This window comes from Sceloporus undulatus, chromosome 3, assembly GCF_019175285.1.
Source record: "Sceloporus undulatus isolate JIND9_A2432 ecotype Alabama chromosome 3, SceUnd_v1.1, whole genome shotgun sequence".
In the NCBI taxonomy this organism is placed as follows: Eukaryota; Metazoa; Chordata; class Lepidosauria; order Squamata; family Phrynosomatidae; genus Sceloporus; species Sceloporus undulatus.
Window position 1 is genome coordinate 86,912,541 of NC_056524.1, and position 25,416 is coordinate 86,937,956.

General features: G+C 39.1%; 1 protein-coding gene across 1 annotated transcript in view; it reads right to left on the minus strand.

Moving 5' to 3' along the window:
* Positions 1-6,657: 6,657 nt before the first annotated feature.
* The window catches only part of RAI2 (retinoic acid induced 2), a 49,219-nt gene continuing 30,460 nt past the window's right edge, over positions 6,658-25,416 (minus strand). The window contains exon 2 of the mRNA XM_042456189.1: positions 6,658-11,229. Within this exon, the coding sequence (XP_042312123.1) occupies positions 9,464-11,125 (1,662 nt within the window). The 5' untranslated portion in view covers positions 11,126-11,229 and the 3' untranslated portion in view covers positions 6,658-9,463. The remainder of the gene's footprint in view (positions 11,230-25,416) is intronic.

Consider the following 25,416-nt stretch of genomic DNA (forward strand, 5'->3'; position numbering starts at 1 on the left):
ATCTGGGTACTCATTTTAGCGACCTCGGAAGGATGCGAGCCTGAGTCGAGCTTGAGTCCTTTCGCTGATATTGAACTCGCAACCTTATGGTTTTGAGTGAGTGGCTGCAGTACAGGCATTTAGCCACTGCGCCACCAGGTCTCCTAAAGACAAAACTTTTTATACAGTAGTTTTAAAGTGAGAACCAATGCAGCATAGTGGTTTGACTCAAGACCAGGGTTCAAATCCCTTCTCTCAGAGAAAGGCAAACTCTCTCAAAATGAATCTTGCTGGGAAAACTCCTATGATAGGTTCATCTTAGGGGTTACCATATGTCAGAAGTGACTTGATGGCACACAACATAATACAACTTTAAATTATGAAAGGAAATTTAACAATATACTTATAAATTAAGTTGGCAATATTTTTTCTTCAGAAGGAGGTTTTCACAGATGATTTGAGCAGCCACTTTCCAGAGGCATGAACAGATTCCCAGTTTGCTTTACTGGAATACACTAGCCACCATTTTTAGACATTCCATCTCTGGAGCTCAGCATGAATGTAAGTTCATGCACTTGTATATTTATATGGGGTGTACATGCATATACATATATATATATATTTATATATATATATATATATTGTGTATATTATTCTTTTTAAAATAAAAATGTTTTTAAAGGTACTTTTGCACTGTGACAGATGATAAACTGTAGATCCATTTTTTTAAAATAGTGGGAAAAATAAAAAATGTGCAGAACACATTTTGCCCCAGTTTACATTTTGTTATGTGTAGTTTCAAGCTGTGGAGCCTGCTGTGTGCAACAACCTTCACATATAAAACAGCAGAACACATGGTTAGATAGGCAGCCTGACAGACCATTTGGTGTTGCATTGGGGAGGGGATTCAGTTCCTTTTCACTCCAAAACAGACTGTTTCCAGATACCAGACCGACCATCAGGAACTGTGTTAGGTCATGGATAATCCAGCAAAAATTTCTGCATATGCAGCTCTCAATCCTAGATGCAAGGATTTAATCCCAAAGCACCCTGTTCTGCATGTAGTTAGCCTATGCTGAATTAAAGCAAAATGTGTCATCCTAATGATTCATTAAATGCCCGTTTGCTTTGCTTTCTGTTACTAGAGGAACAAGAAACAATCCATCAGTGGACAGGTGGATTTACACAGGGGAACTCCCTGGACTATGCAATATTCCTGAATTTTCATGACATTATGCTGAGCCATTTTGTTCTGGGAAGGCTTCTGGAAAAGCATTGTTTTGCTTCTTTCCCCACCTTTTCAACAAGAATGATTTCTTTTTTTAATGAGTTGAATTGCACATGGATGTGTGCATTTTACCTAAACCTAGGTGCTCTTTCTATAAGCTAAACGAAGTGCTGATAGTGAAACATTTTGCTGTCACTGCCAACGTAATATCAGGGACAATTATGTACATTTGATGTGTAGGGAACTGAATGTACGTATGTAATAGTACAAGTAAAGATAGAGAAGATGTAGTCCTAAAAGGAAAGTAGATTTTATATTTCTTCCTGCCTTTTTTTATATCAAAAGCTTCTAGTTAAAAAAGAAAAGTATTTTTGACACATTACTTGTTTGAAAATGCCTTGCTTACTGGTATTCTGATTACTCAGGTTTAGCAAAAATACTGCAAACTCACCAAACAATTTTCAGACATAAATATTTATCTAAAATTACTTTCAACATGATTTAAATGAATTGATTTTAGAGGCATGTCATATTTTATGCAGAAAAAGCTAGTATTAATATTCATTACACCAGCTAAGTTTTGCTTCTCATCAGAGCATACAACTGTTTAACCAACTGAGTAATAGCTGCAGAGATAAAAACCAAGGCTGTATCTGCACTGCAGAAATAATGCAGTTTGCCACCGTTTTAACTGCCATGGCTTCATCCTATGGAATCCTGGGATGTGTTATTGTGGCACTGGAGCTCTCTGACTGAGAAGGTTAAACATCTCACAAAACTACAAATCCCAGAATTCCATAGCATTGAGCCATGGCACATAAAACAGTGTCAAACTGCATTACTTCCGCAGTGAAGATGCAACTCTAGATCTTGTTCAAGAACACAGAGCTCCACTGGCATACTTGATACAGTTGCAACATCCCAGATGACACACAGTTGTGTCCATGCTTGTTGCTGGCAGATGGGGAATTGGTGCTGTTGGATTCCTCTTTACAATCTTGTACAAAGTGCAGCCAGCACATTAAGTCACTGTTACCATAATCCTGCAGCAAGATTCTGGCCATAAGCTCCGGCAGACATTTAGAGCCAAGCAGAGAAAAATAGAAGAATACAGTGGCACTGTGTAACAAATATTTGGCATCTATATTTGTGGCTGTGATATTAAACATGGCATATTTTCCCTTTTGGGCTAAGCAGTCATAGATAGTTACAAACATCCAAGGATTTTCCAAATTGTTTTTAAACGTGAGAAAAATGCCAAGTGTGCAAAATTCCTGGCACTTTCATAACAAAATTCAGACCATATTTTTGTTTCATAGGTGGCATTTTAAAATGCTGTTAATTTACATGATAGAAAATGGAAGAGAGACACTGTAAAACCTAATGTATGTTTTAATAAGTGTGGTTTAATTCACTCATTGGGAGCAGAAAGTTGTTTGCTGGGTTGCAGACAAAAATATCACAGATATAATGCAATTGCTTTTATATAAGGTATTGATGGCTGGAAACTGTTTCATACAAAAATTTATAAAATGAGAGTTATCCTTTCATGCATTTTTGCCAGTGTGGTATATTTGTTAGTACTGGATAGTGCAAAGGGTGTGTATTATATCATATACACAGAACTACACAAGAAAAAGAATGTCATTCTGAAACCTAACCCTTGTATTATAGCATGATATCAAAGTCTGTCAGTGTTTGTAACAGAATATATTTTTAATTTTTTAATTCTTTATTTTCAACTTATGTTCTCATCTAAGCAAAAAAAATAAATAAAACTTATTCAGTGTTTGTTATTTGTACACCTGTTTTATATAAAATTGTAACTCGGTGGGAAAGCTCCAAGGCCCCCCGTGTCTTCACTGACCCACTGTTGGGTTTAGAAACTCCAAAGTCTACTTCTAATTTCCTAAACTCTGCAAAGGGGGTGAGAGATTTATCAAAGCATGGAGGACACTTATTGTTTTAAGAGAATTGCTGTTCCTGTTCTTTCCAGGAACAGCAATTATTTATTTATTTGCTTATTTTCTTTTTCAAGGCCAAGAGGAGAGAGAGAAGAGAAGGTCTTGAGGTCACGTGCAGCCTGCATGCTTTTCACAACTGCAGTAATTGCACAAACCAAGGCCATTCTACCCCTCTCAGACTCACTAATAATGCTTCATTTAGATCAGGGTGGATGAAGTGCAGCCTTTCAGATGCTGAACTGAAGTTCCCAGCATTCTTTACCACTGGCTATGGTAAAAACCATTGGGAACTGCAGTCTTGACAACCTTTGGAGAGTGGCACTCTGCCCACCTCTGAACTAAATAATCCTTTTAGTCAAACACACAAATACATCTTAGACTGTTTTACAGAACTAGCTGGGACACTTCACAGACACACACTATATCTGCAGCAATGCCATCACTAAGTCTTTCCTATGGAAGAAAAGAATTTACTGCTTTGACATATTTGGAATTGATTGTTTCCTAGAAAGGAAAAGCACCACGTGCTGGTGGTCTTAATGGATGCTGCACTAAAAGTTGCTTTGCCAAACCGACAATTTACATTTAAGAATGGGACAGAGAAAATTAGAATTTGAGAAAATTAGCCACTGCTTTGGAAGTGTTTTATGTTTTGCAGATTTTCCACCCCAATTGCCATTCTCGAGTATACATGAGATATACTCTGGTCCAGTCCCTGGCAGGTGTAGATAAGGCCAAGAAAGACGTTTCCCAGGAAAACTGATTACTGTAGCTCAGTGCTTCTCAGGCTATTGGATGCGTCAGACAAGCATTTATTTTCTTAAGTTCTAAATCAGTTCCAACCATGCAATGACCAATCCTCCACATCACTCATCTTGTAAGCAGGCCAGCCCCTAGCCACTGCCAATTCTGTGTGGCTGCAACACAGGGCAATGAATGGGGACACATCCAGCTGTTTTCTTGTTGCTGGACATACTGAAAGGACATCATCTATAGAAAGCTCCCAAAGACTCCTGGAGGTCTTTATAAGTGCCTGTCAGCATGTCCAGCTACAGAAATAATAATTGGATGTATTCTCAATCCCCACCACCCCTGAAAACAACAGCAACAACATGGAAATGGCATGCTAAGCTAGAACTGGGATACAATGCTACAGGGATGTAGCTACATAATATGCATACGTCTCTTGAGGCAAACGTTTGGACAATAAGAAAAGAGCTTTACTAGATGACCAAAACACTATCTTATGTAGTGAAGCACTATCTTAGACTAAGGAGGACTTGATCAAAGAAATGTAGAGGAAATAAACTTGTAAATACTGGTGTGGTTGAAAGGGTATATTCATTGCTGAGACTGAGAAACTTACTCATGGCTACTCAGAAGCAAGTCCTAATGTTTACTGTACAATGATTGTGTTAGACATGTTTTTATAAGACATATTTACTGCTAGGTAATGGTTTCAGCCTCACTGAAGCTGAAGAAAAGTGTATGCATGTAAACAGACATGTATATATGTAATCTTGTGACAATGATACACAGAATAGAAGGAATGCTGCAGGGGGCTGACACCAGCTGCTTACAGGATTTGGCTTATTATAAAGGATATATATGGTCCATTAAATATAAAATCTGTTTCCCCTAGAAACTTTTGGTCACTTTTGTGATTAAGGCAACACTATAGTTGCATTTATGCCCTAAATACCCTAAAACGGTTTCCAACTTGTGCTCTGAGGAGCCCTTAGAGCTCCATGTGCTCTGCGGCTGGTCCAGGAAAAATAATTTTTAAAAAATTGAATGAAATTAAAGAATAAGTATATATTTGATATATACTCCTAAACACCATTAACTTGTATACGGTAGGTTTCTTAGGGGCTCCACCATATAAATCAGGGCTCCTCAAGTCAAAAAGCTTGGGAACCCCTGCCTTAAAAGCACTAGATCCTTTCTGATTTTGGAAGCTAAGCAGGGTCAGCCTTGGTAAGTACTTGAGTGGGAGGCCATCAATGAATATCAGGTGCTGTAGGCTGTATTTCAGAAGAAAGACATGCCAAAACCACCTCTGAGGATTCCTTTCCAAAGAAAACTATGAAATGCATGGGGTCACCATAGATCAAGAAGCAACTTGAAGGTGCACACACATGCAGTAATGTTTCTTCTCTGCACTCTGGTCACTGTTTACATTTTCTCCCTCAAGCGTCTTTCTCTTTTCTTCTTTGTTTGGGGTTTAGTGGCTGCATGCCCAGTAGTAGTTGGTAAGCTGGTATTTTACACACACTGCCTGAATAGACAACCTTTAAAATGATGGCAATCATGCAGCAGTGCTACCTGAAGGTTATTATAACCAAGTTATATAGTGATTATGTGTACAGAAATATAGTCAGCTGTCACTGTGATTGTGACAGTAATATTACTTTCTACCATTTATAATACAAGTTTCTATCTCACCTTATCCTCTCCCAACAGACAGTCAAAGCAGCTGAAAGGATAACCAAAATACCACCATCAATTAATATATAATGCAAGAAAATAATCAAAAAGGTAAAACAGAACAACACACACACACACATACTAGGCCAGATGGTTTTTTTTTTTAAAGAATCACAGTTTATCCAATAATAAATCCAAGACTCCTTTGGATTTACAATGCATTCAGACACTGATGAGACAAGTCGGTAGAAAAATCTAACCCCTCAAAGGAGGCATTTTCACATATAAGTTGTTGCCACAGTAAACTTTCCATCAATCAACGGTTGTTTAGGAGGCACTCCTTAGATGCACCTAAAAAGCACAGGGATGGCAACAATCTCCTCCTGTAACTTGGCCTCAAGCTGTTTCAGGCTTTAGAATTGGCATGGCAATTATATGGCCTGCACAGCTCTCCCCCATTCAGCCTGAAATTGGAAAACTGCTCCAGAAGCCTCCACAAGTACCATTGTTCATCACACATGATGGTATTTTCCCCTCCCTTCCACACCTCCTTTGGGCCAAAAATACACTTCCTCTCTCTCCCCAAAACCAGATGTGAGCTCACAGTCACTCTGGTGTTCAAAAAGGGGATGGTGTAACTTGCTCTCAGACTCTCCAGAGTCATGCCCCCCTCCCCCTGGCTTGTATGTGGAAACAGATGGGCATGCAACCTGTACAAACGACATGGTAAGCAAGTAATGTGTTCCCCAAACTTCATACCAGTCAGAGTTTTTAAAGGGGCATTCCACATGAATGCAAGTTTTCTGTTATTTTGAAAAGGAAGCAACAAGTAGGTATCATAGGGCATGCAACAGACATCCAATTAAGTTGTAACTCATTGTGTGTGATTGTGGCCAGGTCTGATGTAACTGATGCATCAGCCAAATCTGAGCAAAAGCACTTCTTGCTATGACCATCAAGTAACTAGCTATGACCATCAAGTAACCATCAAGCCCCAAAAGGGCACACTGGGGCTGCCCGAGCCATGGCAAGTATGGCGTGGCCCCAATTTGCCCTGACACTGGCCCAAATAGGAGCAGAAAAAATCAGCTCCTATTTGGGGAAGTAAATGGCTGCCTTAAGGCAGGCCGCTGCAACCCCAGGGTGGCTTCAAGCCGCTCTGGGGGCACACAGCAGCAAAACACCATGCCCCCAAGCTGCCCAGAAGCCAGCTTTCCTGGGCCATCTGTTCGGTCCCTAAGTTGGTCTAAGTGTATAGTTTGAACTGTAATTTGATTTTTAAAGGTGAACACAACCTTATTCAGAACAGGAGTCCTATCCCTGGTCCAGTAATCCTTCTGACCAGTATCATCTTTCGTTTGTCTGGAACTGATTCAATTTCATCGTTTACTTTTATCTAGTCTATCATGTCTGTGTATGTACCTTCAAGTTGTCAGTTGCTTTATGGCTACCCCATAATTAGGGTTTTCTTAGGCAAGAAAGGTGGTTTGCAATTGCCTTCCTCTGAAATATATATACTACAGCACCTGGTATTCCTTGGCGATCCCCCTTGCAAGTACTAACCCTGCTTATCTTTCAAGATCAGACAGGATCAGGTATCTCCAGTGTATTCAGGCCTAAACGTCCCAGAATAAGAGGGTGAACAGACAAAGAGTTTGGTATTACATGCATACAAACAACACATTCCATCACCCCAAAATTATCTCTTCCAATGGTTTTGTGAAGATGTTACAAATTGAGCCCAAAAGGACATCATAAGCCAACAGCCAAGGTGCTGTCATAAGCACCAATTTCCAAAAATCTGCAGAATAGTGCCTCCAATCCATGGCCCAGATGGATAGTATGACTGGTAGTAATGAAAGCCACTGAGATGTCAAAAGGAAACAAATGAGACAGACTTCCTTGTCTTGTCCTTGGCCGGATAATCAACTAGTGCATTGAAGGCTGCTTGCATTCCAAAAGTAGGGCTGAAGCAGGACTAAAATGGATGGATATATTCAGGATATGCATTAATACAATCCAGAAAATTTTGGACTTGGGTCATCACTGGACACTCCTGCATGACTTGGAAAGAATATCTTTCCAAAGGACAAAGAGCTGCAGAAAATACATCAACAGGCTTTGTCAAGATGGAGCATGAAATGACAGAGAGATAATCAATTTTATCTCTGAAGTCTTGCAAATTGATCATAATGTTCCACCAAGCTATCCTCTGATATATAAAAACAGTAATGTAAAAGGCTATTTAGAAAGCTCCACTGGCTGGCTTTCTGCAGATTGTAATGGTGGCAGAGAAGTAGACTTCCTTCACACGGCCTCTAGCTTGTGTTTTTCTGGATTAATTGTGTGTCTTTGTTGGTGAGGTAGGAGGTGCAGACGTGGCTGAGATGGGGGTGGAGGTCCAGGAAATCTTCAAGGTCTCCTGGAGGACCAATACCGCCCCCCCATCTCGCTCAGCTGCCCACTCCTGCAATAAGGAATATATAGCTGGCATCCTGTTATTGAATTATGATGGCGTAAGTATCTTTTATGCCATCGAAACTCATCTTTCTGGTCATTTTGTAGGTGAGAAGTCTGTTCTGACCATTCAACAACCAAAATCTCCCCAACTCACTTCATAAACAGCACAGCAATCCCAGCAGGTCCATTTTTGTAGAGTAGGATAATGAGGAAGGGGTGCATCCAGTTGTTTTCCTATAGCTGGACACTTTGTGAGAGGTGTCTGTGGGAGTCTTTCTAAACTCTTAGTAGATGGCATCCTTGCAGTTAATCCAGCTACAAGAAAATAAGTGGAAGTAGCCTCCATTCTCTCAACATGGAAATGGCTGTGTAGAGTTGTGCAGGGCTATTTTTCCTACAAGGTAAATTGTGGGGGTATCACTCAGAGATGTAGCTATGGAGATATAGATACATGGTACATGTACATCTCTTAATGCAGGATCTTGGCCATGCATTTCACTATTCATTTTACATAAAAAGTGAAAGAAACCTAAAAATGAATATATTTATTACATATATTAAGCAGTGGGGATATTAGGTGCTTTATTCACTGGGCAATGAAATTCTGTTTTATTTAAAATAATCTTTTAAATATGAGTTTAGATTCCTTTTATAGAACTGATGAAAACAAGACCCATTCTTACTGAACCGTAAGAATAAGGCTTACCCTGCACTATTATATCACTGACTTTGATTCAGTAAATTACAGTTCAAAGTGTATTGTGAGGAAGAGTTCTAAAAATAAAAATGTGAAAATAATCAAAATAAATCTGAAAATAATCCAAAATTTTTAAAATATCCAAATAAACATGAACATAATCCAGATTATTTTATATTATTGTAACAGCTAACAGGAATGATGTAACTACCAGCTCAGTTACACATTTTTCAGACTTGTGTCAAACCTTTCAGACAAAAGTGAAAATAAAAGAAGTCTAAAATACTGAAACCAAACTAGCACATACAAACATTTATTCTGAAAATTCCATTCTACTCACCATTGCTCAGCATTACATCATCAAAGCACTTTATGGCAGTGAAAATAGCTCTTACCCCTCTGAATCACTCATCCATTATATCCCATTAAAGCTGCAAAATGTGCCATCACTTGAAAAATATGTTGCTTTTTATTTACTTGTAATGAAAATTTAGAACAAAATACAGGGAGAGCCATTGCAACAAGAAGATATATCCAGGTCTCCCCTGTTGCCTTCTCCTCCCTAGCCTAGTCTAGCCCAGCCCAGCCCAGCCTCCTTCACCTCAAAATAACTTAAGAGATTGTTTAAAGATTTAAATGTAATTTAAAATGAAGTGCATCTCTTTATCCATAATAATTATACTGTAAAATGTTCTAAGATTTCATAAATTACTTTCTTGGGAAAAAGGCTGCAAGCCGCTGCTTTTTGATGGGAAGAATATGTATTTCCTGTGAGTTCATTTTCTTTAACTTGACACTTCTGTTTTTGATAGGTTTCCTAAGAGCTTCTGCATTATCCCGGGCTTCTGGCTGGTTCTTCACATCATAACACTGAAGAACTGAGTCCTGGGGCATATCCCTTTTGAAGGAAAAGTTTTTTGTGGAAACCCCTGAGAGGCCTTTAATCTTCCCACAGAAAATTGTCGGCACCGCATCTTTGACAGAAACTATGACTTTGGCCGTCTGTGAGGTGCTTACAATTTCAATGTTATTGCCAGCAGAGGGCTCACATGTTGTTATATTAGTCTGATCCATCAGCCACTTTGGCTGCTGTCTCAGGTGTTCAGATGAACTGCTACTGATCACCCTGCTCTCAGCCCTGGCTGGGGTCTCGTGAGGTTTTGAAGGAACAAAGGGAGAAACAGCACTAGGAAGTTTATCTGCCATAGAATGAACAGGACCATCCACAATAGGCCCAGAGCGATTGGTAATTGTTGTTTCAGTGTTGCTCATTTTCCGACAGGAAGGGACGGACAAGTCCAAAGCACCTTCTTCAGGTGAGATCTGGGAACTGTCCTCACTTTCTTTAAGCAAAGGGGTTGTTTTCATGGACAGGTCAAGAACCTCATTTTCATTACTCATCTTAATGACAGTGTGTCGATTCAGCTGGGAGAGCCCCCGATGGTGGATGAAATCAAATGGCTTAGTTTCTTCTTTCTCTAAGGGAGTTTGGGTGCCTTTGCAGGAATGCAAGACGAAGGAAGTTGCTGGTTTAGAGCAATCCAGATTAACCTTAGATTCAGCACTATGGGGAACTGGGATGGGGATAGGAATGGGGATGGGGACTGGGACTGGCAGAGGAACTATCACAGGATATGGTACCAAGAGTGTGGCTGGAGGAACCAATGGAGACAAAGGGGAACTGAAGGGTTGTGGTGGAACAGAAGAGCAGTCTGGGGATGGCTGATAGGGTGATGAGCCTAAGGCGCCTTGTGAGGGAAAGAGGTCCTGCAGAACTGCAGCAAATCCTGGTGTCTGAAACACAGGAGGCAAAACGGACTCCTGAGTTGGATTGGATGGTTTCTGATCCAAGAGTTGTGGCTGTCCCATTGGGGCAGAGGAGCCCTGGAATAGACTACTGTGCATGGGGTTGGCAGCACATGGAGAGCTCTGAGGTAAAACCAGAGGAGAATTTAAATGCTGAAATACATGTTGCTCTAAGAGAACAGGCAGTGGGACTGGGCCTTGAGTGGTCATGACATAGGGAGTGTTACTGTTAGGAGCAAGCTGTGGGGCAGTGCTTCCAGCTACTTGGAGATGTATCGGCAGAACCACAGGACTGTCCCCTAAGCAAATGGGCTGGAGCACAGTGGCAGCTACCTTGAGAGCAACCCCACTTTGGGATTCTGCTGGAGGTGTCAGTATTGATGGAGCAGGGACAGTTACAAGGGGCGAAAGTGCTTTCTTCATCAAGTCAGACGAATTTATATTCCATGCTTCTGCAGTTATCAGCTGGGCAACTCCATTTTCTAGCTTGTTGTTAGCTATAGCTGAAGGAGAGTTGGTAACATCCATGGGCAGGTTTTGCGTGTCCTTATACAGTTCCTCCATTTTAAGGGATTCTGAGGCTTTGCAGAGTTGTTGTTTACATAGCTGTCACTGGCATCCACTTTGTCTCCAGGCTGCCCAAAGCATCCATGTTAACACTATATGACCTGCAAAATAGAGACATGTTTTAAACACTGTGTAAATCTCCTCCTTAAAATAATATTTGCAACTGCAATTAAAAAAAACCAAAACCTCCTATCATCACAAGAGAACATTAAGCGTTTCCACACTTTTGGAAAGAGAGGTCCTATCATACTGTGACTAAGATACAGTATACATTCATATACAGAACATACATCTCTGGAGTGTTACAGGAAGAAACCAGGGGGATTTAAAGTTAACCATAAACAAAGATAATTTAAAGACTGGAGCAGCTACAGGCACTAGTAACCAGAACAAGAATCCAGGCTGTTCATTTGATATTTTAAACAAAGCTTCATATAATGGTATCCTGTAACACTGAGAAGCAGCTGTACTGTTTACATTCAATAAGAACGCAAAAACCAAGACACCCTAAAAATAACCCATGATAAAATGATACATTCTGGGTTTAGAAAGCTGTTCTTAACACTGAAAGGATCATACACTTTCTGCCTTCCAAGCTCCTAAGACTTGCCAGTATTCCAAGCACATTGTTTTATATAATTTAAAAAACTGCATTCAGTAACATCACAACACTCAGGAAAGTTGCTTTTTAAACTTTGTCTCTCACAATCTTGCTGCCAGCATTGCCAGTGTGTAGGGTGGGTGAGTGGGTGGGTTGTCTTGGAAATGTAGTCCAAAAAAGTAACTTTTCCAATCTCTGGCAGCATCACAGTACCCCAGTAATTCATCAACACAAACATTGTTTGTTTGTTTTCATTTTGCAGGATTTTCTCCAAGCCATATTTAAAAAGCAACTTGCTTTTCAGAGCTGTATGCAATAACAGAAATGGGGCAGAAAACTTTTATTACCAAGATGTAAAGATTAAAAGCAGAGCAGCTTTATATTTTCTCTGACAGGCTAATCTTAATTGTGCAGTGCTCAGGGAAAAATGTACTATTCTGTTGTAAACCACAAGAGGTTTTTAGCACATCACTGAGCGCATTCTGCTCACGCCAAGGCAGTAAGCACAAATCATTCCTGCCATGAAAGCTCCCACATTCCCATAGCTCCTGATATTGTCCAACAACCCTTCTTTAAAAGGATGTTTTGTGATACACAACCTTGAAGCCCACGTATCCAGATGTTTACTTCCTACCAACATAGTATTTTTTATATTCTATCTCCATCTGCCCACTTTAGATTTTAAATTTAACCCCAAGTTTCAATGAGGTTGAAAGTTATGGCCACCATTATGCCAATAAACTATTAATCCACTCCAAGCCCTTAGAGAACAGCAAGCCAGAAGTAAAATGTATTCTTTAACAGTACAGAAGAAGAGGTTGTAAGGGCCAACATGCAGGAAACTGTAATAAAGGCCACCAAGTAAATCCATGTGATTAATCCAGAGTAAGTAAAACACAGCAAACTATCACCAGTATTAGATAAAGTACATTTATGTTAATGCCATTTTTAATGGGCAGGAGAAAGCAACAGTGGTCCAAAATAGACTCATAAATTAAAGATGATTGCAAGATGAAAGTAGTGGTTTGTATAATAAATAGGGTTTATTGATAGCCAGCAAAAAATAAAAAAACTTTTTTTAAATGTTGATTTAAGTTAAATCTATATTAAGAACTATCCAAAGGTACAAATCTTTATTCTGTTTCCATTCAACGAAATTATTCCTGGCAGAATAATCTATGCACATTTACTCAGAACTTAACAAATTGATGCACATATTTGGTGCAATTATTCAGGAGAAAAACTTACACATACTTATTATGAGTAAACCTCACTGAACATTGGTGAGCTTCTTTCTGAGTAAACACATCTAGACCTGTTAGGATTGCTTAGCTAGTCATACTTTCTTTACATGGAATTGAGTTAAATGTCTATACTGTAGCTATATGATGATTTAAACTGAAACTGATTTTTGTCCATGGATCATCAACTACATTTAATAGGTGACCACCCTAATTCTCATGTCTTTTCATAAATGATATTTACAATGAGAAAATTTATACGAGTACACAAAAAATAAAACTTGTTAGGCTTTAAGATACCACAAGACCCTTTACTATTTTTGTTACAACAGGCTAACATGGAGACTGCTGTGTATATTTTTACAAATATTTTCTACTACAATGTTTTTGCACAATCAAAAATAGCAACAATTATATGTATTTACATTCCACTTTTAAGGCTGGTAAATTGCTTGTATTTTACATAGATTTATATATTTTGTTATTTTTTTAGTTATTATATTGTTAACTAAAATGTTTGTTTAATAGTATAACCCAATCTATTTATAGCAATATAGAGTGATATACAATCATACAGTTGGAAGGGGCCTCATGAACTCTGGAGTCCAACGCTCTATTCAAAGCAGGATCTCCAGGTAGCTGTCCAGTCTCTTTTTAAAGATATCCAAAGAACGGGCCTGTTGCATTCTAAAAGGGAATGTGATGGGGACGGGAGGTGGCACTGAATGCTGTTTACCGCACAGGGAGAGCACTGCCACCGCCGCCAGACGTTCCCATCATGTTCTGGATGTGTCCTAGAGGGGGCAATTTTCAGGAATGCTCGAGAAGCATTCCTGAAAATCACCCCCTGGGGAACATATCCAGTATGTGCTAGGAATGTTTGGCAGTGGCGGCAGCATTCTCCCTGTGCGGTAAGATGCATTCTATGTCGCCTCCTGTCCCCATCACATTCCTTTTTAGAATGCAACAGGCCCGTTCCAGGGCCTGTGCAATAAAGTTTCTTGTCACCTCTCTAGGCAATTGATTCTGTTGCCAAACTGCTCTTACTATCAAAACGTTCCCTTCTAATGTTCAATCAAAATCTACTCTTCTGCAATTTAAACCATTAGGCTTGGTCCTACCCTCTGGGTAGGGCAGCAGAGAACAAATCTGCTCTCTCCTCTCTGTGACAGCCCTGAAGGTATTTCAAGAGTACAATCATATAATTCAATCTTTTCTTCACAAAGCTGAGCATTGCAGTTAGGTTTCTGTACATTTTTTATATCCTTGTATAATGAAGTCATAATGAAGAGCCACAGTGATGTAATGGTCTGAGCACTGAACTATGATTCTAAAAACCAGGATCTTAATCCCCACTCAGCCATGGAAACCCAATGGGGGACCATGGACAAGTTTTAGACTCTCAGCCTCAGAGGAAGGCATAGGCAAACCCCCTTTGAACAAATCTTGCTAAGGATAGCCCATCATAGATTTGCTTTAGAGTTGCTGTAAGTCAGAAACAACAAGGCACACAACAAAAACAGGACAACCAAGTCTGAAAAGCTGTAAAAAAGAAGTTATTCCAAATCTTACCCATTTAGGACACCATGACAAATGTCTGACTGCAACAATTCTTTCCTTCCCCTGCCATTTATTTACAAGAAGCTCGTCTCCTGCCTTTCCATTTTTGATTGTCTGCAACTCTACCGTAGAAGCACAATACTCTTAAATCCAGGCCACATAAAAGTCAATTTCAAAAACAAACAAACAAAAAACCCCTGTTGTAATAACTATACTGTACAAAAATATAGGTATTAAAGCACTCCCTTCACACTGATTCTCCAATTTGAAACACTCATACAGGGATTGACAGCACTACATCATTGCTTTGCAAGCTTTAGTTTAAACCAAATACTAAAAATGAATATTTCATCTGTTTAGAATGAGAGATTTTATAGTTTGACAGATATTTATTATGAAGAACTGGGAATATTTCAGTACGGATGCGAGGAAGAACTCCAGTTATAATTTCCACAATAGCTTCCCATTCAGAGGGGGGGGAAAAACCACAGGTCCACAGTGTAACACAGATTTTGGGATATTTACACATTGATTTGTCATAACCAACATTTGGCTATATTGCAGCTTAAGTGTTAGATTTATTTCCAACATGATATTTGATATTTCCAACATGATATTTGATATTTTTCAGCCATTACATCTTTCCTGGTTCAATGCCTGATCTTGAGTACTCGCTAGAGTCTAACCCAATTAATCTGCAAAAAGCCTTGCTATTTACTTTCTAAAAACAGCAACATATTGGAAACCAACCTCTCTTTTTCTCACTTGTCCTTATTCTCTCTCTTTATTATCAGTCCTCAAAAAATAGCTCATTGATTTGTAATTTTTAGTTTAGCTTAACAAAATTATTAAATTGTTGTCATATTTTGTCTATAAAATATACACACAAGATGTGGAGTGATTACAGAACCTAAAGACTTGCGTTTCAAAGATACTGAGGCAGGAGTGGCTAATGGGATTATTGTGACAGACTACTCAGATTATTTATAGTATGAATAAAACAGTACTGAGGGATAGATTGATATGATTCTCATTACAGGACAACTATGTAATTTATACACACTTCATTCAGACCCAGAAAAAATGAATTTCAACAGTAATAGTACAATAGATAATAACTCCATGGGTGAAATCAACTGTCACACTTTGAGCAGACCAAGTGAAAGCACTAACCTAAATCCTAATGGGTTTCTTTATTACTATGTCTACATCCAACTATATATATAACTGCCAGATTATAGTAATCATATCACATAGATAAATCTTCAATTGTTTGGTGAATGGTAAGCAAGCGATATATTGACCATACAGCCTAATCCAAAGGTTTACTAAACTGGTACACAGAACGTTATGGGGGAGATACACTGGCTTATTGAACATGTCATCAAGTTTGCTCTTATAACAGACATGATGCATTGGTGATAGTTGCGAATATTTAGTGGACAGATGCCAAAACATCCCAAAAGGAACCGTTTCTTTGACTACACTATTATTATTTGACTACACTACACTAAACTATGACATGAACACACAGAAGAAATACATGTAATCAAGATTCTTTGTCTAAAGTGTGGTGACAGTATTGAAAACTATTTGCTTGGCTTTGGTTAGTTTTATCTATTCCTGTTTAATTAAGTTATCATTAAGTTATCTTTGTTTGCATGAAAAAACTAATGACCTTGAAGGACCCAAGAGACATCCCATTCCCCTGATGAATTGATTTAAACTATGAAAAATTGAGAAATTACAGAGAACATGATACTACAAAGGGGACTTGTAATGTAAGGCAAGAGGATCAGTGCGCTGTACAGAACAGGAAAGAAAACAGAGAGCCAAGCAAGATCAAAGTATAAAATATAAAAAGGACCACAATTCACTGGTTTGCTTAAGGGTTTGGCATCCTGGAGACAGAGAATAGCTAGACAGAGATAAGAAGTTGTATCATGAACAGACATCTTGAAGAAGCGCCTCTGGATACCCCCCCCCCCCTTTTGAAATGCATTCAATAAACATTGTTTTCCATTATTAATTCTCTCCCCATCTTTCTTGTAAAGAAATTCCAAAACTACTTTTGGCACAGCATTCAATCTGGGCTATAAGCAACAGAGAAGTTATTTATTAGTAGCACTGGACAAAAAGATTTTTTTAAAAAAAAGTAAAAAGGGATATGTTATGACTGTGTCTGCTCTCCTCCTTTTCGTTTCTACAATCTTATTTTTATTTTCTCAGCCTATCTGGTCTGTACAACTAGTTGGCAACATTTAGCTATCAGAGAAATGGAATATTTGCAGGATCACATTCCATTACCATGGAAATGACAAAGTGTCATAGCCCATTGTGCTTGGAGTTAAGAATCGACTGGATATGCCAAACATTGGCAACCAGGAATCATGAGCTTCATGTACTCAGAATATGTCCAATCACTCAATAGAAGTCCTTTCAGAATTTTTTCACCTTTACCAGCTCCATAATGTTCTTGGATCCCTGTATCAAGTCTTTTGCATGATGCTTGATCACTGTGGTGTTGACAGTGTGTTTATGTGTGTGTAAACAGGCATATTCTGTTCCAAAGAGAAGCTCTTCACATTGCCCATAGGTCTTTTTCTGATTGTACGCCATAGGCAGGTTTACTCTTTTATATTTATTGTTTTTATGTACAGCGCTGTGCAAATCTACAGCGCTATATAAATAAATAAATAAATAAATAAATAAAATTAATGGAGAAGCTTCTCTAAGTCTATATTGGTTTGCAGAAGTATTGCTTACATTACTTTGACATGTTTTGCATGTGCTTGCTTCATACACAGGCCATCTACTCTGCACTGAGGGAGTGACGTTGGTGGTTCCAAGGGCCAATTTCAGTATCCCGGGGAAACCTAGCCCCTTCTAAGACTAGGCTAGAAGGTGCTGAACATCCCCAAGATTGTCTGGGAAACTCTGGACCACCAAGACTTCTATGTAGTTGAGCCTTCTCAGAAATTATCAAGAAAAACCTTATTAAATGATCAAGCACTAAGAAATATTAAGAGAGCAATTGTCACTGGGTGCTCCCAATACTAATAAAGGTTCCCTGAAATCTATGCCCATTTACTTGGAGTAAGAAACAGTATACAAATCACACTTATGACATTTCTAAATACACATTGTGTTTGTCAGAGTCTTCATATTCAATGCTGTTTGAATGACAATGGAGGGGAAAGTAATTTGCCCTCCCAGTCCAAGGACCTAGAAGTAGCCTAAAATAATACAGTACTCTGACTGCCAATGTGGGACCCCAGAATTGTTTTTAGGGAGGTTGGGCTCCACATTGGCAGTCAGAGTTATTATTGTAGTCTACTTCCAGGTCCTTGGAATGGGAGGGTAAATTACTTTCACCTCCATTGTCATTCAAACAGCATTGAAAACAAAGACTCTGACAAACACAATGTGTACTTAGAAATGTTGTCAGTTCTTCTCCCCCCTGCACTCTCTCAAAATCTGCTTTGCAATGCTGGGAGATTGCAGGAGCATCATCTGCGAAAAAATATTTTTAAATCTAAACTGATAGGCTTATTTGCATTTACAGCAAGGAAAAGGTGTAACGTGATTTAAGTAGTCAGACTATTTTTGAAGAGCAACTCAGGCTTACAGAATTAATATAAAAGTGAAGACAGCTATGTAGGCCATGAAACAAAATTCATTGTAAGGCATTAACTTTATTAATGTGCCAGTTTCAAGGGGCTTTATTATTGTATGAGAAACTAAAGCCAAAATGGAGTAAGAGAGTAGCTGCTTTCTCCATGCCTCTCTGTGTGCCATTGTAGCACTTCCATTCTCTTCCCAAGGGACATGGTAGTAAAAGTTTGCCTTTTGTTGTGCTGGAAAAATCTGTTTGGCAAAAGGTACACTTTTACTACCCTCTACTTCAGGAAGGAGAATGGAAGTGCTACACCAGCATGTAGAGAGGCACGAAGAAAGACCCTGGTCTCCCAATCTGTTTCGGCTTTCTTTTATCATGTGATAAATCCCAAGATGTGCAGATTGCTTCATCAGGCAAGATGTTGCCCAAAAAAGAAAAGAAAAGAAAAGAAAAAATATGGAGGGAAAGAAAGAAAAGGAAACCAAAAGGGCATCTTCAGGTTCCTCTGTCCTCACTATGTATTGGATTCTGAATGCAGCTTTAACTAGTGATGTACTTCTAGGTTGAACCTGGAGTGACCACCTGAGTTCTTTTGAATAAAGAAGCAAAGATAGCTTTGCCCTTCTTTACAGTGATTTTTTAAAAAAAAAATCCAGCCATAAAGTCAGGCCTGTGGTCATCATTATCCAATAATGTTCAATAGAAAAGGTAGCTTTTAAAAAAGATTTGAGTGTGCAATTATGTTGTCACATTCATGGAAGCTCACAGAAATTTCAGGCATTGTTAAAGTCAGTCTGAAGCCCTCACATTTTCCCCGTTTCTTCCTTTAAAAAAAACCAACAACACAAGACATCCATTAAGAGAAAAAGATGTAATAGCTGCAGAATTACCATTGGCTTGAATATAGGTGCATTGTTGCAGAAGCTTGCATGCTAAGGTTTGCATCCTTCTGAGGTTGATAAAGTGAGTACCCAGCTTGTTGGGGGCAATTAGCTTACAGTTGTAAACTACTTAGAGACTGCTTAGATGGTATGAAGTGGTATATAAATGAAGCTGCTATTGCTATATTAAATTGACACTTGTTGCTGTGTACTGCTGAAATCCTATACAGTGTTTATTTTTCCAAGTCAGTTTTATTTTTTTCTTGTCATAAATGGGAAAAAAAAACATTTTGTTTTGCTGATGGTGGATGGTTTGATATACCTTTTAGAAATCTAAGAGATGATACAGAATGTCAAAGACGATTCCACAGAGTATGTGAAGTATTTTATTTTGCTAAATGGTTTATCACATCTATTAACCAACAAGGTTAATCATTCTTGGATGAAGTCGATTATCTGGACTCATTTCAAACCAGATTCAGGGCGGGATACGAAGTTGAGACGGCCTTGGTCGCCTTAGTTAATGATCTCTGTCTTGGCATCGACAGGGGAAGTGTGACTCTGCTGGTGCTCTTAGACCTCTCAGCTGCCTTTGATACCATCGACCATGGTATCCTTCTGGAACGCCTGAGAGAGTTAGGTATTGGAGGCACTGTTCTACAGTGGTTCCGGTCCTACCTCTCAGGCAGATTCCAGATGGTGGCACTGGGAGACAGTTGCTCTTCTAAAAGAGAGCTAAAATTTGGTGTCCCCCATGGCACCATATTGTCTCCCATGCTGTTTAACATTTACATAAAGCCACTGGGAGAAATCATCTGGAGACATGGGGCAGGATGTTATCAGTATGCTGATGACACCCAAATATATTTCTCTATGTCTCAGACTGATGCAGTGACTAAGGATGGCATCTCTCCTCTGAATGCCTGTCTTAGGGTGGTAATGGACTGGATGAGGGAAAACCGACTCAAGCTGAATCCAGGTAAGACGAAAGTACTCGTTATAAGAAACCCAAGCCTAGGTATGGAATTACATCAGCCAGTTCTGAATGGAGTCACACTTCCCCTGAAAGACTCTGTCCGCAGCTTGGGGGTGCTCCTCGACTCATCTCTTCACCTGACAGCTCAGGTGGATGCAACAGTCAGAAGCACTTGTTATCAGCTTCGGCTGATATGCCAGCTGCGCCCCTTCCTGGAGCAGGGAGACCTTGAAACAGTAGTACATGCACTGGTCACCTCTCAATTGGACTTCTGTAATGCGCTCTACATGGGGCTACCTTCGTGCCAAGTTCAGAAACTTCAACTTGTACGAAATATGGCAGCCAGGTTAATTACAGGTTCTTGTCATAACGATCACATAACACCAATTTTGAAATCCCTTCACTGGCTGCCAATTAGTTTCCGGGCAAGGTACAAGGTGTTGGTGATTACCTTCAAAGCCCTACATGGCTTGAGTCCAGAATACTTAAGGGAACTCCTTCTTCTGTACTGTCTGTCCCGCATTCTAAGGTCCTCGGGGAAGAATCTACTTCAGCCAATAAAATCTAGGCTAACTTCAGTCACCCAGAAGGCCTTTTCCATCGCTGCTCCGAAGCTATGGAATAACCTACCAAAGGAGATCCGCGACATTTCTACTCTTACAGGCTTTAACAAGGCTCTTAAGACCGATTTCTTCCAGCAGGCCTTCCCTACTTAGTTCCTCTCCCCATTTACTGTGACTTATGTCACTCTGTCCACCAATTCTTCTCTTTAATTAATGAGAAGAATTAAATTAAAATTAATAAAAATTATATTCTTGCCTCAAGAAGAAGAGCCCTCCCTTCATCCCAACTGTCATCATCAGACCTGGGAGGGAGTGAAAAAGACAGGCCCAATTTCCATCAGGCCTAACTGTGAATTACTGTAACTAACGTCGCTCTCTTTTATTTTATTTTATTTTTTGTATTGTATTTTTTTGTATTCTCTATATTTTTATTGTTGTAACCCGCCCAGATTCCTTGTGACTGGGCGGACTATAAATAAATCATCATCATTATTATATTATTATAACATAACTGCATCCCAAATTGTACTGGTAAAACATTCCTCCCCTCTCCTCAAGCTCCACATACTGCCGCAAGAACAGCTCAGGGACATTTCTCCATTTCAGAACACAGCCACATAGCCCAAAAACCCCACAAAAAACAATGGTTCATGTCTGTGAAAGCAAATTAATCTGTACCTTTCACATCAGTGCAATTTTTTGTCTTGTACTACAGCTATTTCTGCCCAAAGCCCACATTTTTCATGAAAAGATGCCCTCGGGATAGTTCTGCTTTGATGATAAGCTTTGGGAGGAGATCTTTGGAAGCAAATGGGAATTTCCTAATAACATAGGTCTTTTTATTACTGGAAGTTGTGTTGTATTCCTATGGGGCAATCTGTTTTAAACAAATTCTAGTGTCTGTAATTAGAGTCTCCCCATTTGCTGTATATTTAGTATCATTTTTCATTGATATTATAGACACCAGCAAAACAAAGAAAGACAAAATGTAGTCCCTAAAAACAAACAACCAAGCTTGCTTTTTTTTTTAAAAAAATTACAAATAACATTTGGATTCCCTCCCCCACTTAGTAAATGATATCTTAACAAGAAGATAAAGAATGCAATTTAAAATTCAGACTAAAAACTAACAGACCCTTCCTGTAAGATGTTTGCTTTCCTTTCACTCCAGATCAGTAAGAAGGCATGGTCAAAAGTTTCTCTCTTTAGAAGCCCAGAGAATGTTTACTTACACTTTAATAGAAACTTACATAAACCTCAACAATTCAATCTGTGAGGCATCAATAAAGTCACACACTGAAAATCATCTGACAAGTTTATAGCATTATACCCCAAAGGAAAATACCAACCTGGGATTAAAATACTGTCACAGAGAAAAGCATGTGCATTCTTGATGCCTGTGGGCTTGGCAGAGGTTGCAAAGCATAGGGGGATTCTGCCAGAGAGATTATTTAGCCTACCCTACACATTAATGCCGTAACTGTTGCGAGTGTTATCCTGAGTGTTTAAAGCAGACATCTCTAAGAAGAGCTTGAAAATTGACAGAATTCTGGAAACTATGCTCCAAAAAAGGTAAATTTCCAAGCAATGATGCTTAAGACATCAATTAGTTAAGTTTGAAAGTACAGTAATTTGATACTTTGCATTCCATATTTCTAAACACTTCTGCTGTTCTGTCAGCAGATTATTTCATTTACTGCAGATGCTAAGTTTTCCTTCTCAACAATGTCACATGCAGAACTCAAGCCTTCTGATTAAATCCAAGACAAGTAGGACAAGGAACGTGCAGCACATTGAGGCTGATATGATGAGATCAGAAAGTCAGTCTCTCACTTTTCTCCAACATACAGCCTTTCGAAATAAAACGTCACCTCTGTTGATGTTTCATTCCTCTAACTTTGCGAGGTATCTGAATGCCAAAAACAATTAATTTTTCCCCATTACAATACTGAAAGATATGTTCTGATGGGACAGGCTGCCCTTGGGGTTTTTCTATCTGCCTCTAAAAGCTCAGCCAACCAGTAATACATATGTTAATCCTAAATGGCCACATTATGCTTACACATGTGCATCCACATGTGCTCACACACCATGCAAATTTTTTTACTTGTCTAGGAAATTTCACAGGTACCGCAATCTAGAATTAATGAGTTGGAAGGGACTGTAAGGGCCATTTAGTCCAATCCCCTGTCATGCAGGAAAATACTAATAAAGCGCTCCTGAGAGAAGGCCATCCAATCTCTGTTTAAAGACCTTCAAAAAAGAGTCTACCGCCCTCTGAGACAGTCCATTATACTGTCAAACAGGTCTTACATTAATCACTATTTCTTATGTTCACATGGGTATGGTAATAGAGTTGTGTACTATGTTCACTGTACACTTTGTGGGGTGGGTACAAATACAGAAAGTGCATGATGCAAGACCATAATTTCATTTTACACAGATGAAGCTGCTACATTAATGGATCAATAAATTCATTAAAGAAATGCCCTAATGGGATATGTCACTAAGACTCTCAGAACAGGGGTTTTAAGAATTTATGTACAGCCACTGGCCTTAGCAACATAACAAGAGGAAAATCCAATTTTAGCAAGCTCACCTTTAGAGTTAAATGTATCTTTTCTCCTAAACTTCTACCTTGATTTTATTGACTACAAGAATATACTATAACATAAAGACTGATATCTTGTTGTAACATACAGATCAACACTTGTAACACAAGACAAAGTTTAACAATACAGGAAACATTATTCCATAGACATAAATCTCTCAAGTGTTTTCCTATTGGGATTTCTATAAGCAAGGCAGTGGAGAGCACAGCAAACAATACCCTCTTGTCTGTGTATCATAAATACAATAATGCAAATATATGGGAATTTGGTGATATTTACTCTCAAACCAAACAGTGAGCATAGGCTGGAATCTGCAAAATGGAAATGCACTTTGAGAAGTGGAGAATATATTGAATTATGAAGATATACAGCCTGGCCATATCATCCTTAAACAAATCGAACCAAAATGAACTCTAGGCTGCCTACTCTCCACTTGACATGCATATGCTGACATTTACTTTATTTATTCAGTTTATTCAAGTGTGCAAGGAAAATAAGTCTTAACAATATCCAAATTAGAACAAAATTACCTTTCACTATTTTTTTCAGAAACAAAAAACAAACCACAAACCCACTGTTTTGTGCTAGTAGTCACCCAAGGGCACAAGACTCTTAACCAGCAATGTAATCTTGATAATCCTTGCTGTAATGGAAATCTAATGGAAACAGGCCCATTTCTCCTCTCACTATAGAACAAAGTACAGTTGAAACAAGCTTTAGTACTAGTTTAATAATAATAATAATAATAATAATAATAATAATAATAATAAGTTTTATTTATAGACCGCTATTCCGCAAGGATCATAGCGGTGTACAGTAAAAATTGCAATACAAAATTAGCCCCTACCCACCCCCTCACTCCCTCCAGGCTGAATGATGACAGTTGGCCGTGGAGGGAGGGCTCTGTCTCTTCAGGGCAGTCCCGATGGTGTTGGACCTGCCCTCTCACTCCCCCCAGGCTGGATGATGACAGTTGGCCGTGGAGGGAGGGATCTGTCACTTCAGGGCAGTCCCAATGGTGTTGGACCCACCCCCTCACTCCCCCCAGGCTGGATGATGACAGTTGGCCATGGAGGGAGGGCTCTGCCTCTTCAGGGCGGTCCCGATAGTGTTGGACCCGCCCTCTCACTCCCTCCAGGCTGAATGATGAATGAATGGCTTTGAACTGGCGCAGGTATGGTAAACGCAATCTCCAAATTTCTCTCCTTTAAGTAATCTGAGCTATAGTATTTGTCACAAAGCCTATTTAGTGCTGTGGGACCAGATTCCCTACTTCTTAAATTGCTTGAGTTTTATCTAATAGCATTTATTCAGGCAGTTTCCATCTAAGATTTACAGAAGTTCTTCATAAAACAGATTGTCAAATATTTAAAGCTCTTAACTAATTCCATAACATGTCTGTCTTATCTCCATATGTATCTCAGTGCATTCCTGTTTTTGTCTTTTGATAATTATTCCAAAAGACAATAAGAGTTTCTGACGTAAGAGCCATACCATCTGCATGCAGTAAGACTACAATTTTCTTCTCATCAGTTGTGAGGAAAAATAGGGTTGGGGTGGAAAAAGCAAGTCTCTTGCTATTTATACAGAAATTTTAAAAAGAAAGAGAATGCAAGAAAACCCTGGTTTACATTCCTTTAGCTTAATTTCATTACTCAAAATCCCTCAACTTCTTTTTTTCACTATCTGATTTCCGCTCTACAAAACTGAATGCTTATCTATATTGGTATTATTCGATAGAACTAAATGCATATCTATATTGGTATTATTCAGCCCAAATTAACCGAGCTGCTTATTTTGTTCCAAGTCTCATAAGATCTGCAAAAGCACAGACATATATGTTGTGAAATCCTCTTTAGTATAACATGTTAATATAAAACACGCACTGGAATTCTTTTCCGGTCTTGACCTACGTAGGTGTAACGGCAAATTATCCCTGCATGTGTCCTTCAATGGTAATTGTAGTGGGCAATATCCAGCACATTCATCTGCGATGATCTCCTGCTTTTACTGCCAATGTCTCTACAAAGAGGGTATCCTCCCTCAGCCATTTAGTGAAAGGTGGTAGGGGGGGCAGGCAGCTTCTACCTATGGTTCTACTCCAGACACATAAAGAAGCAGACACCCTTCTAGACATCCCTAGAGGTCCATGAGAATGATGTCCTCTTTGTGTGCCTGGCTAAACAATACAGCCAGATGCTGCCTGGCTACTCCAGCCTCCTTCAGCTTCTTCTA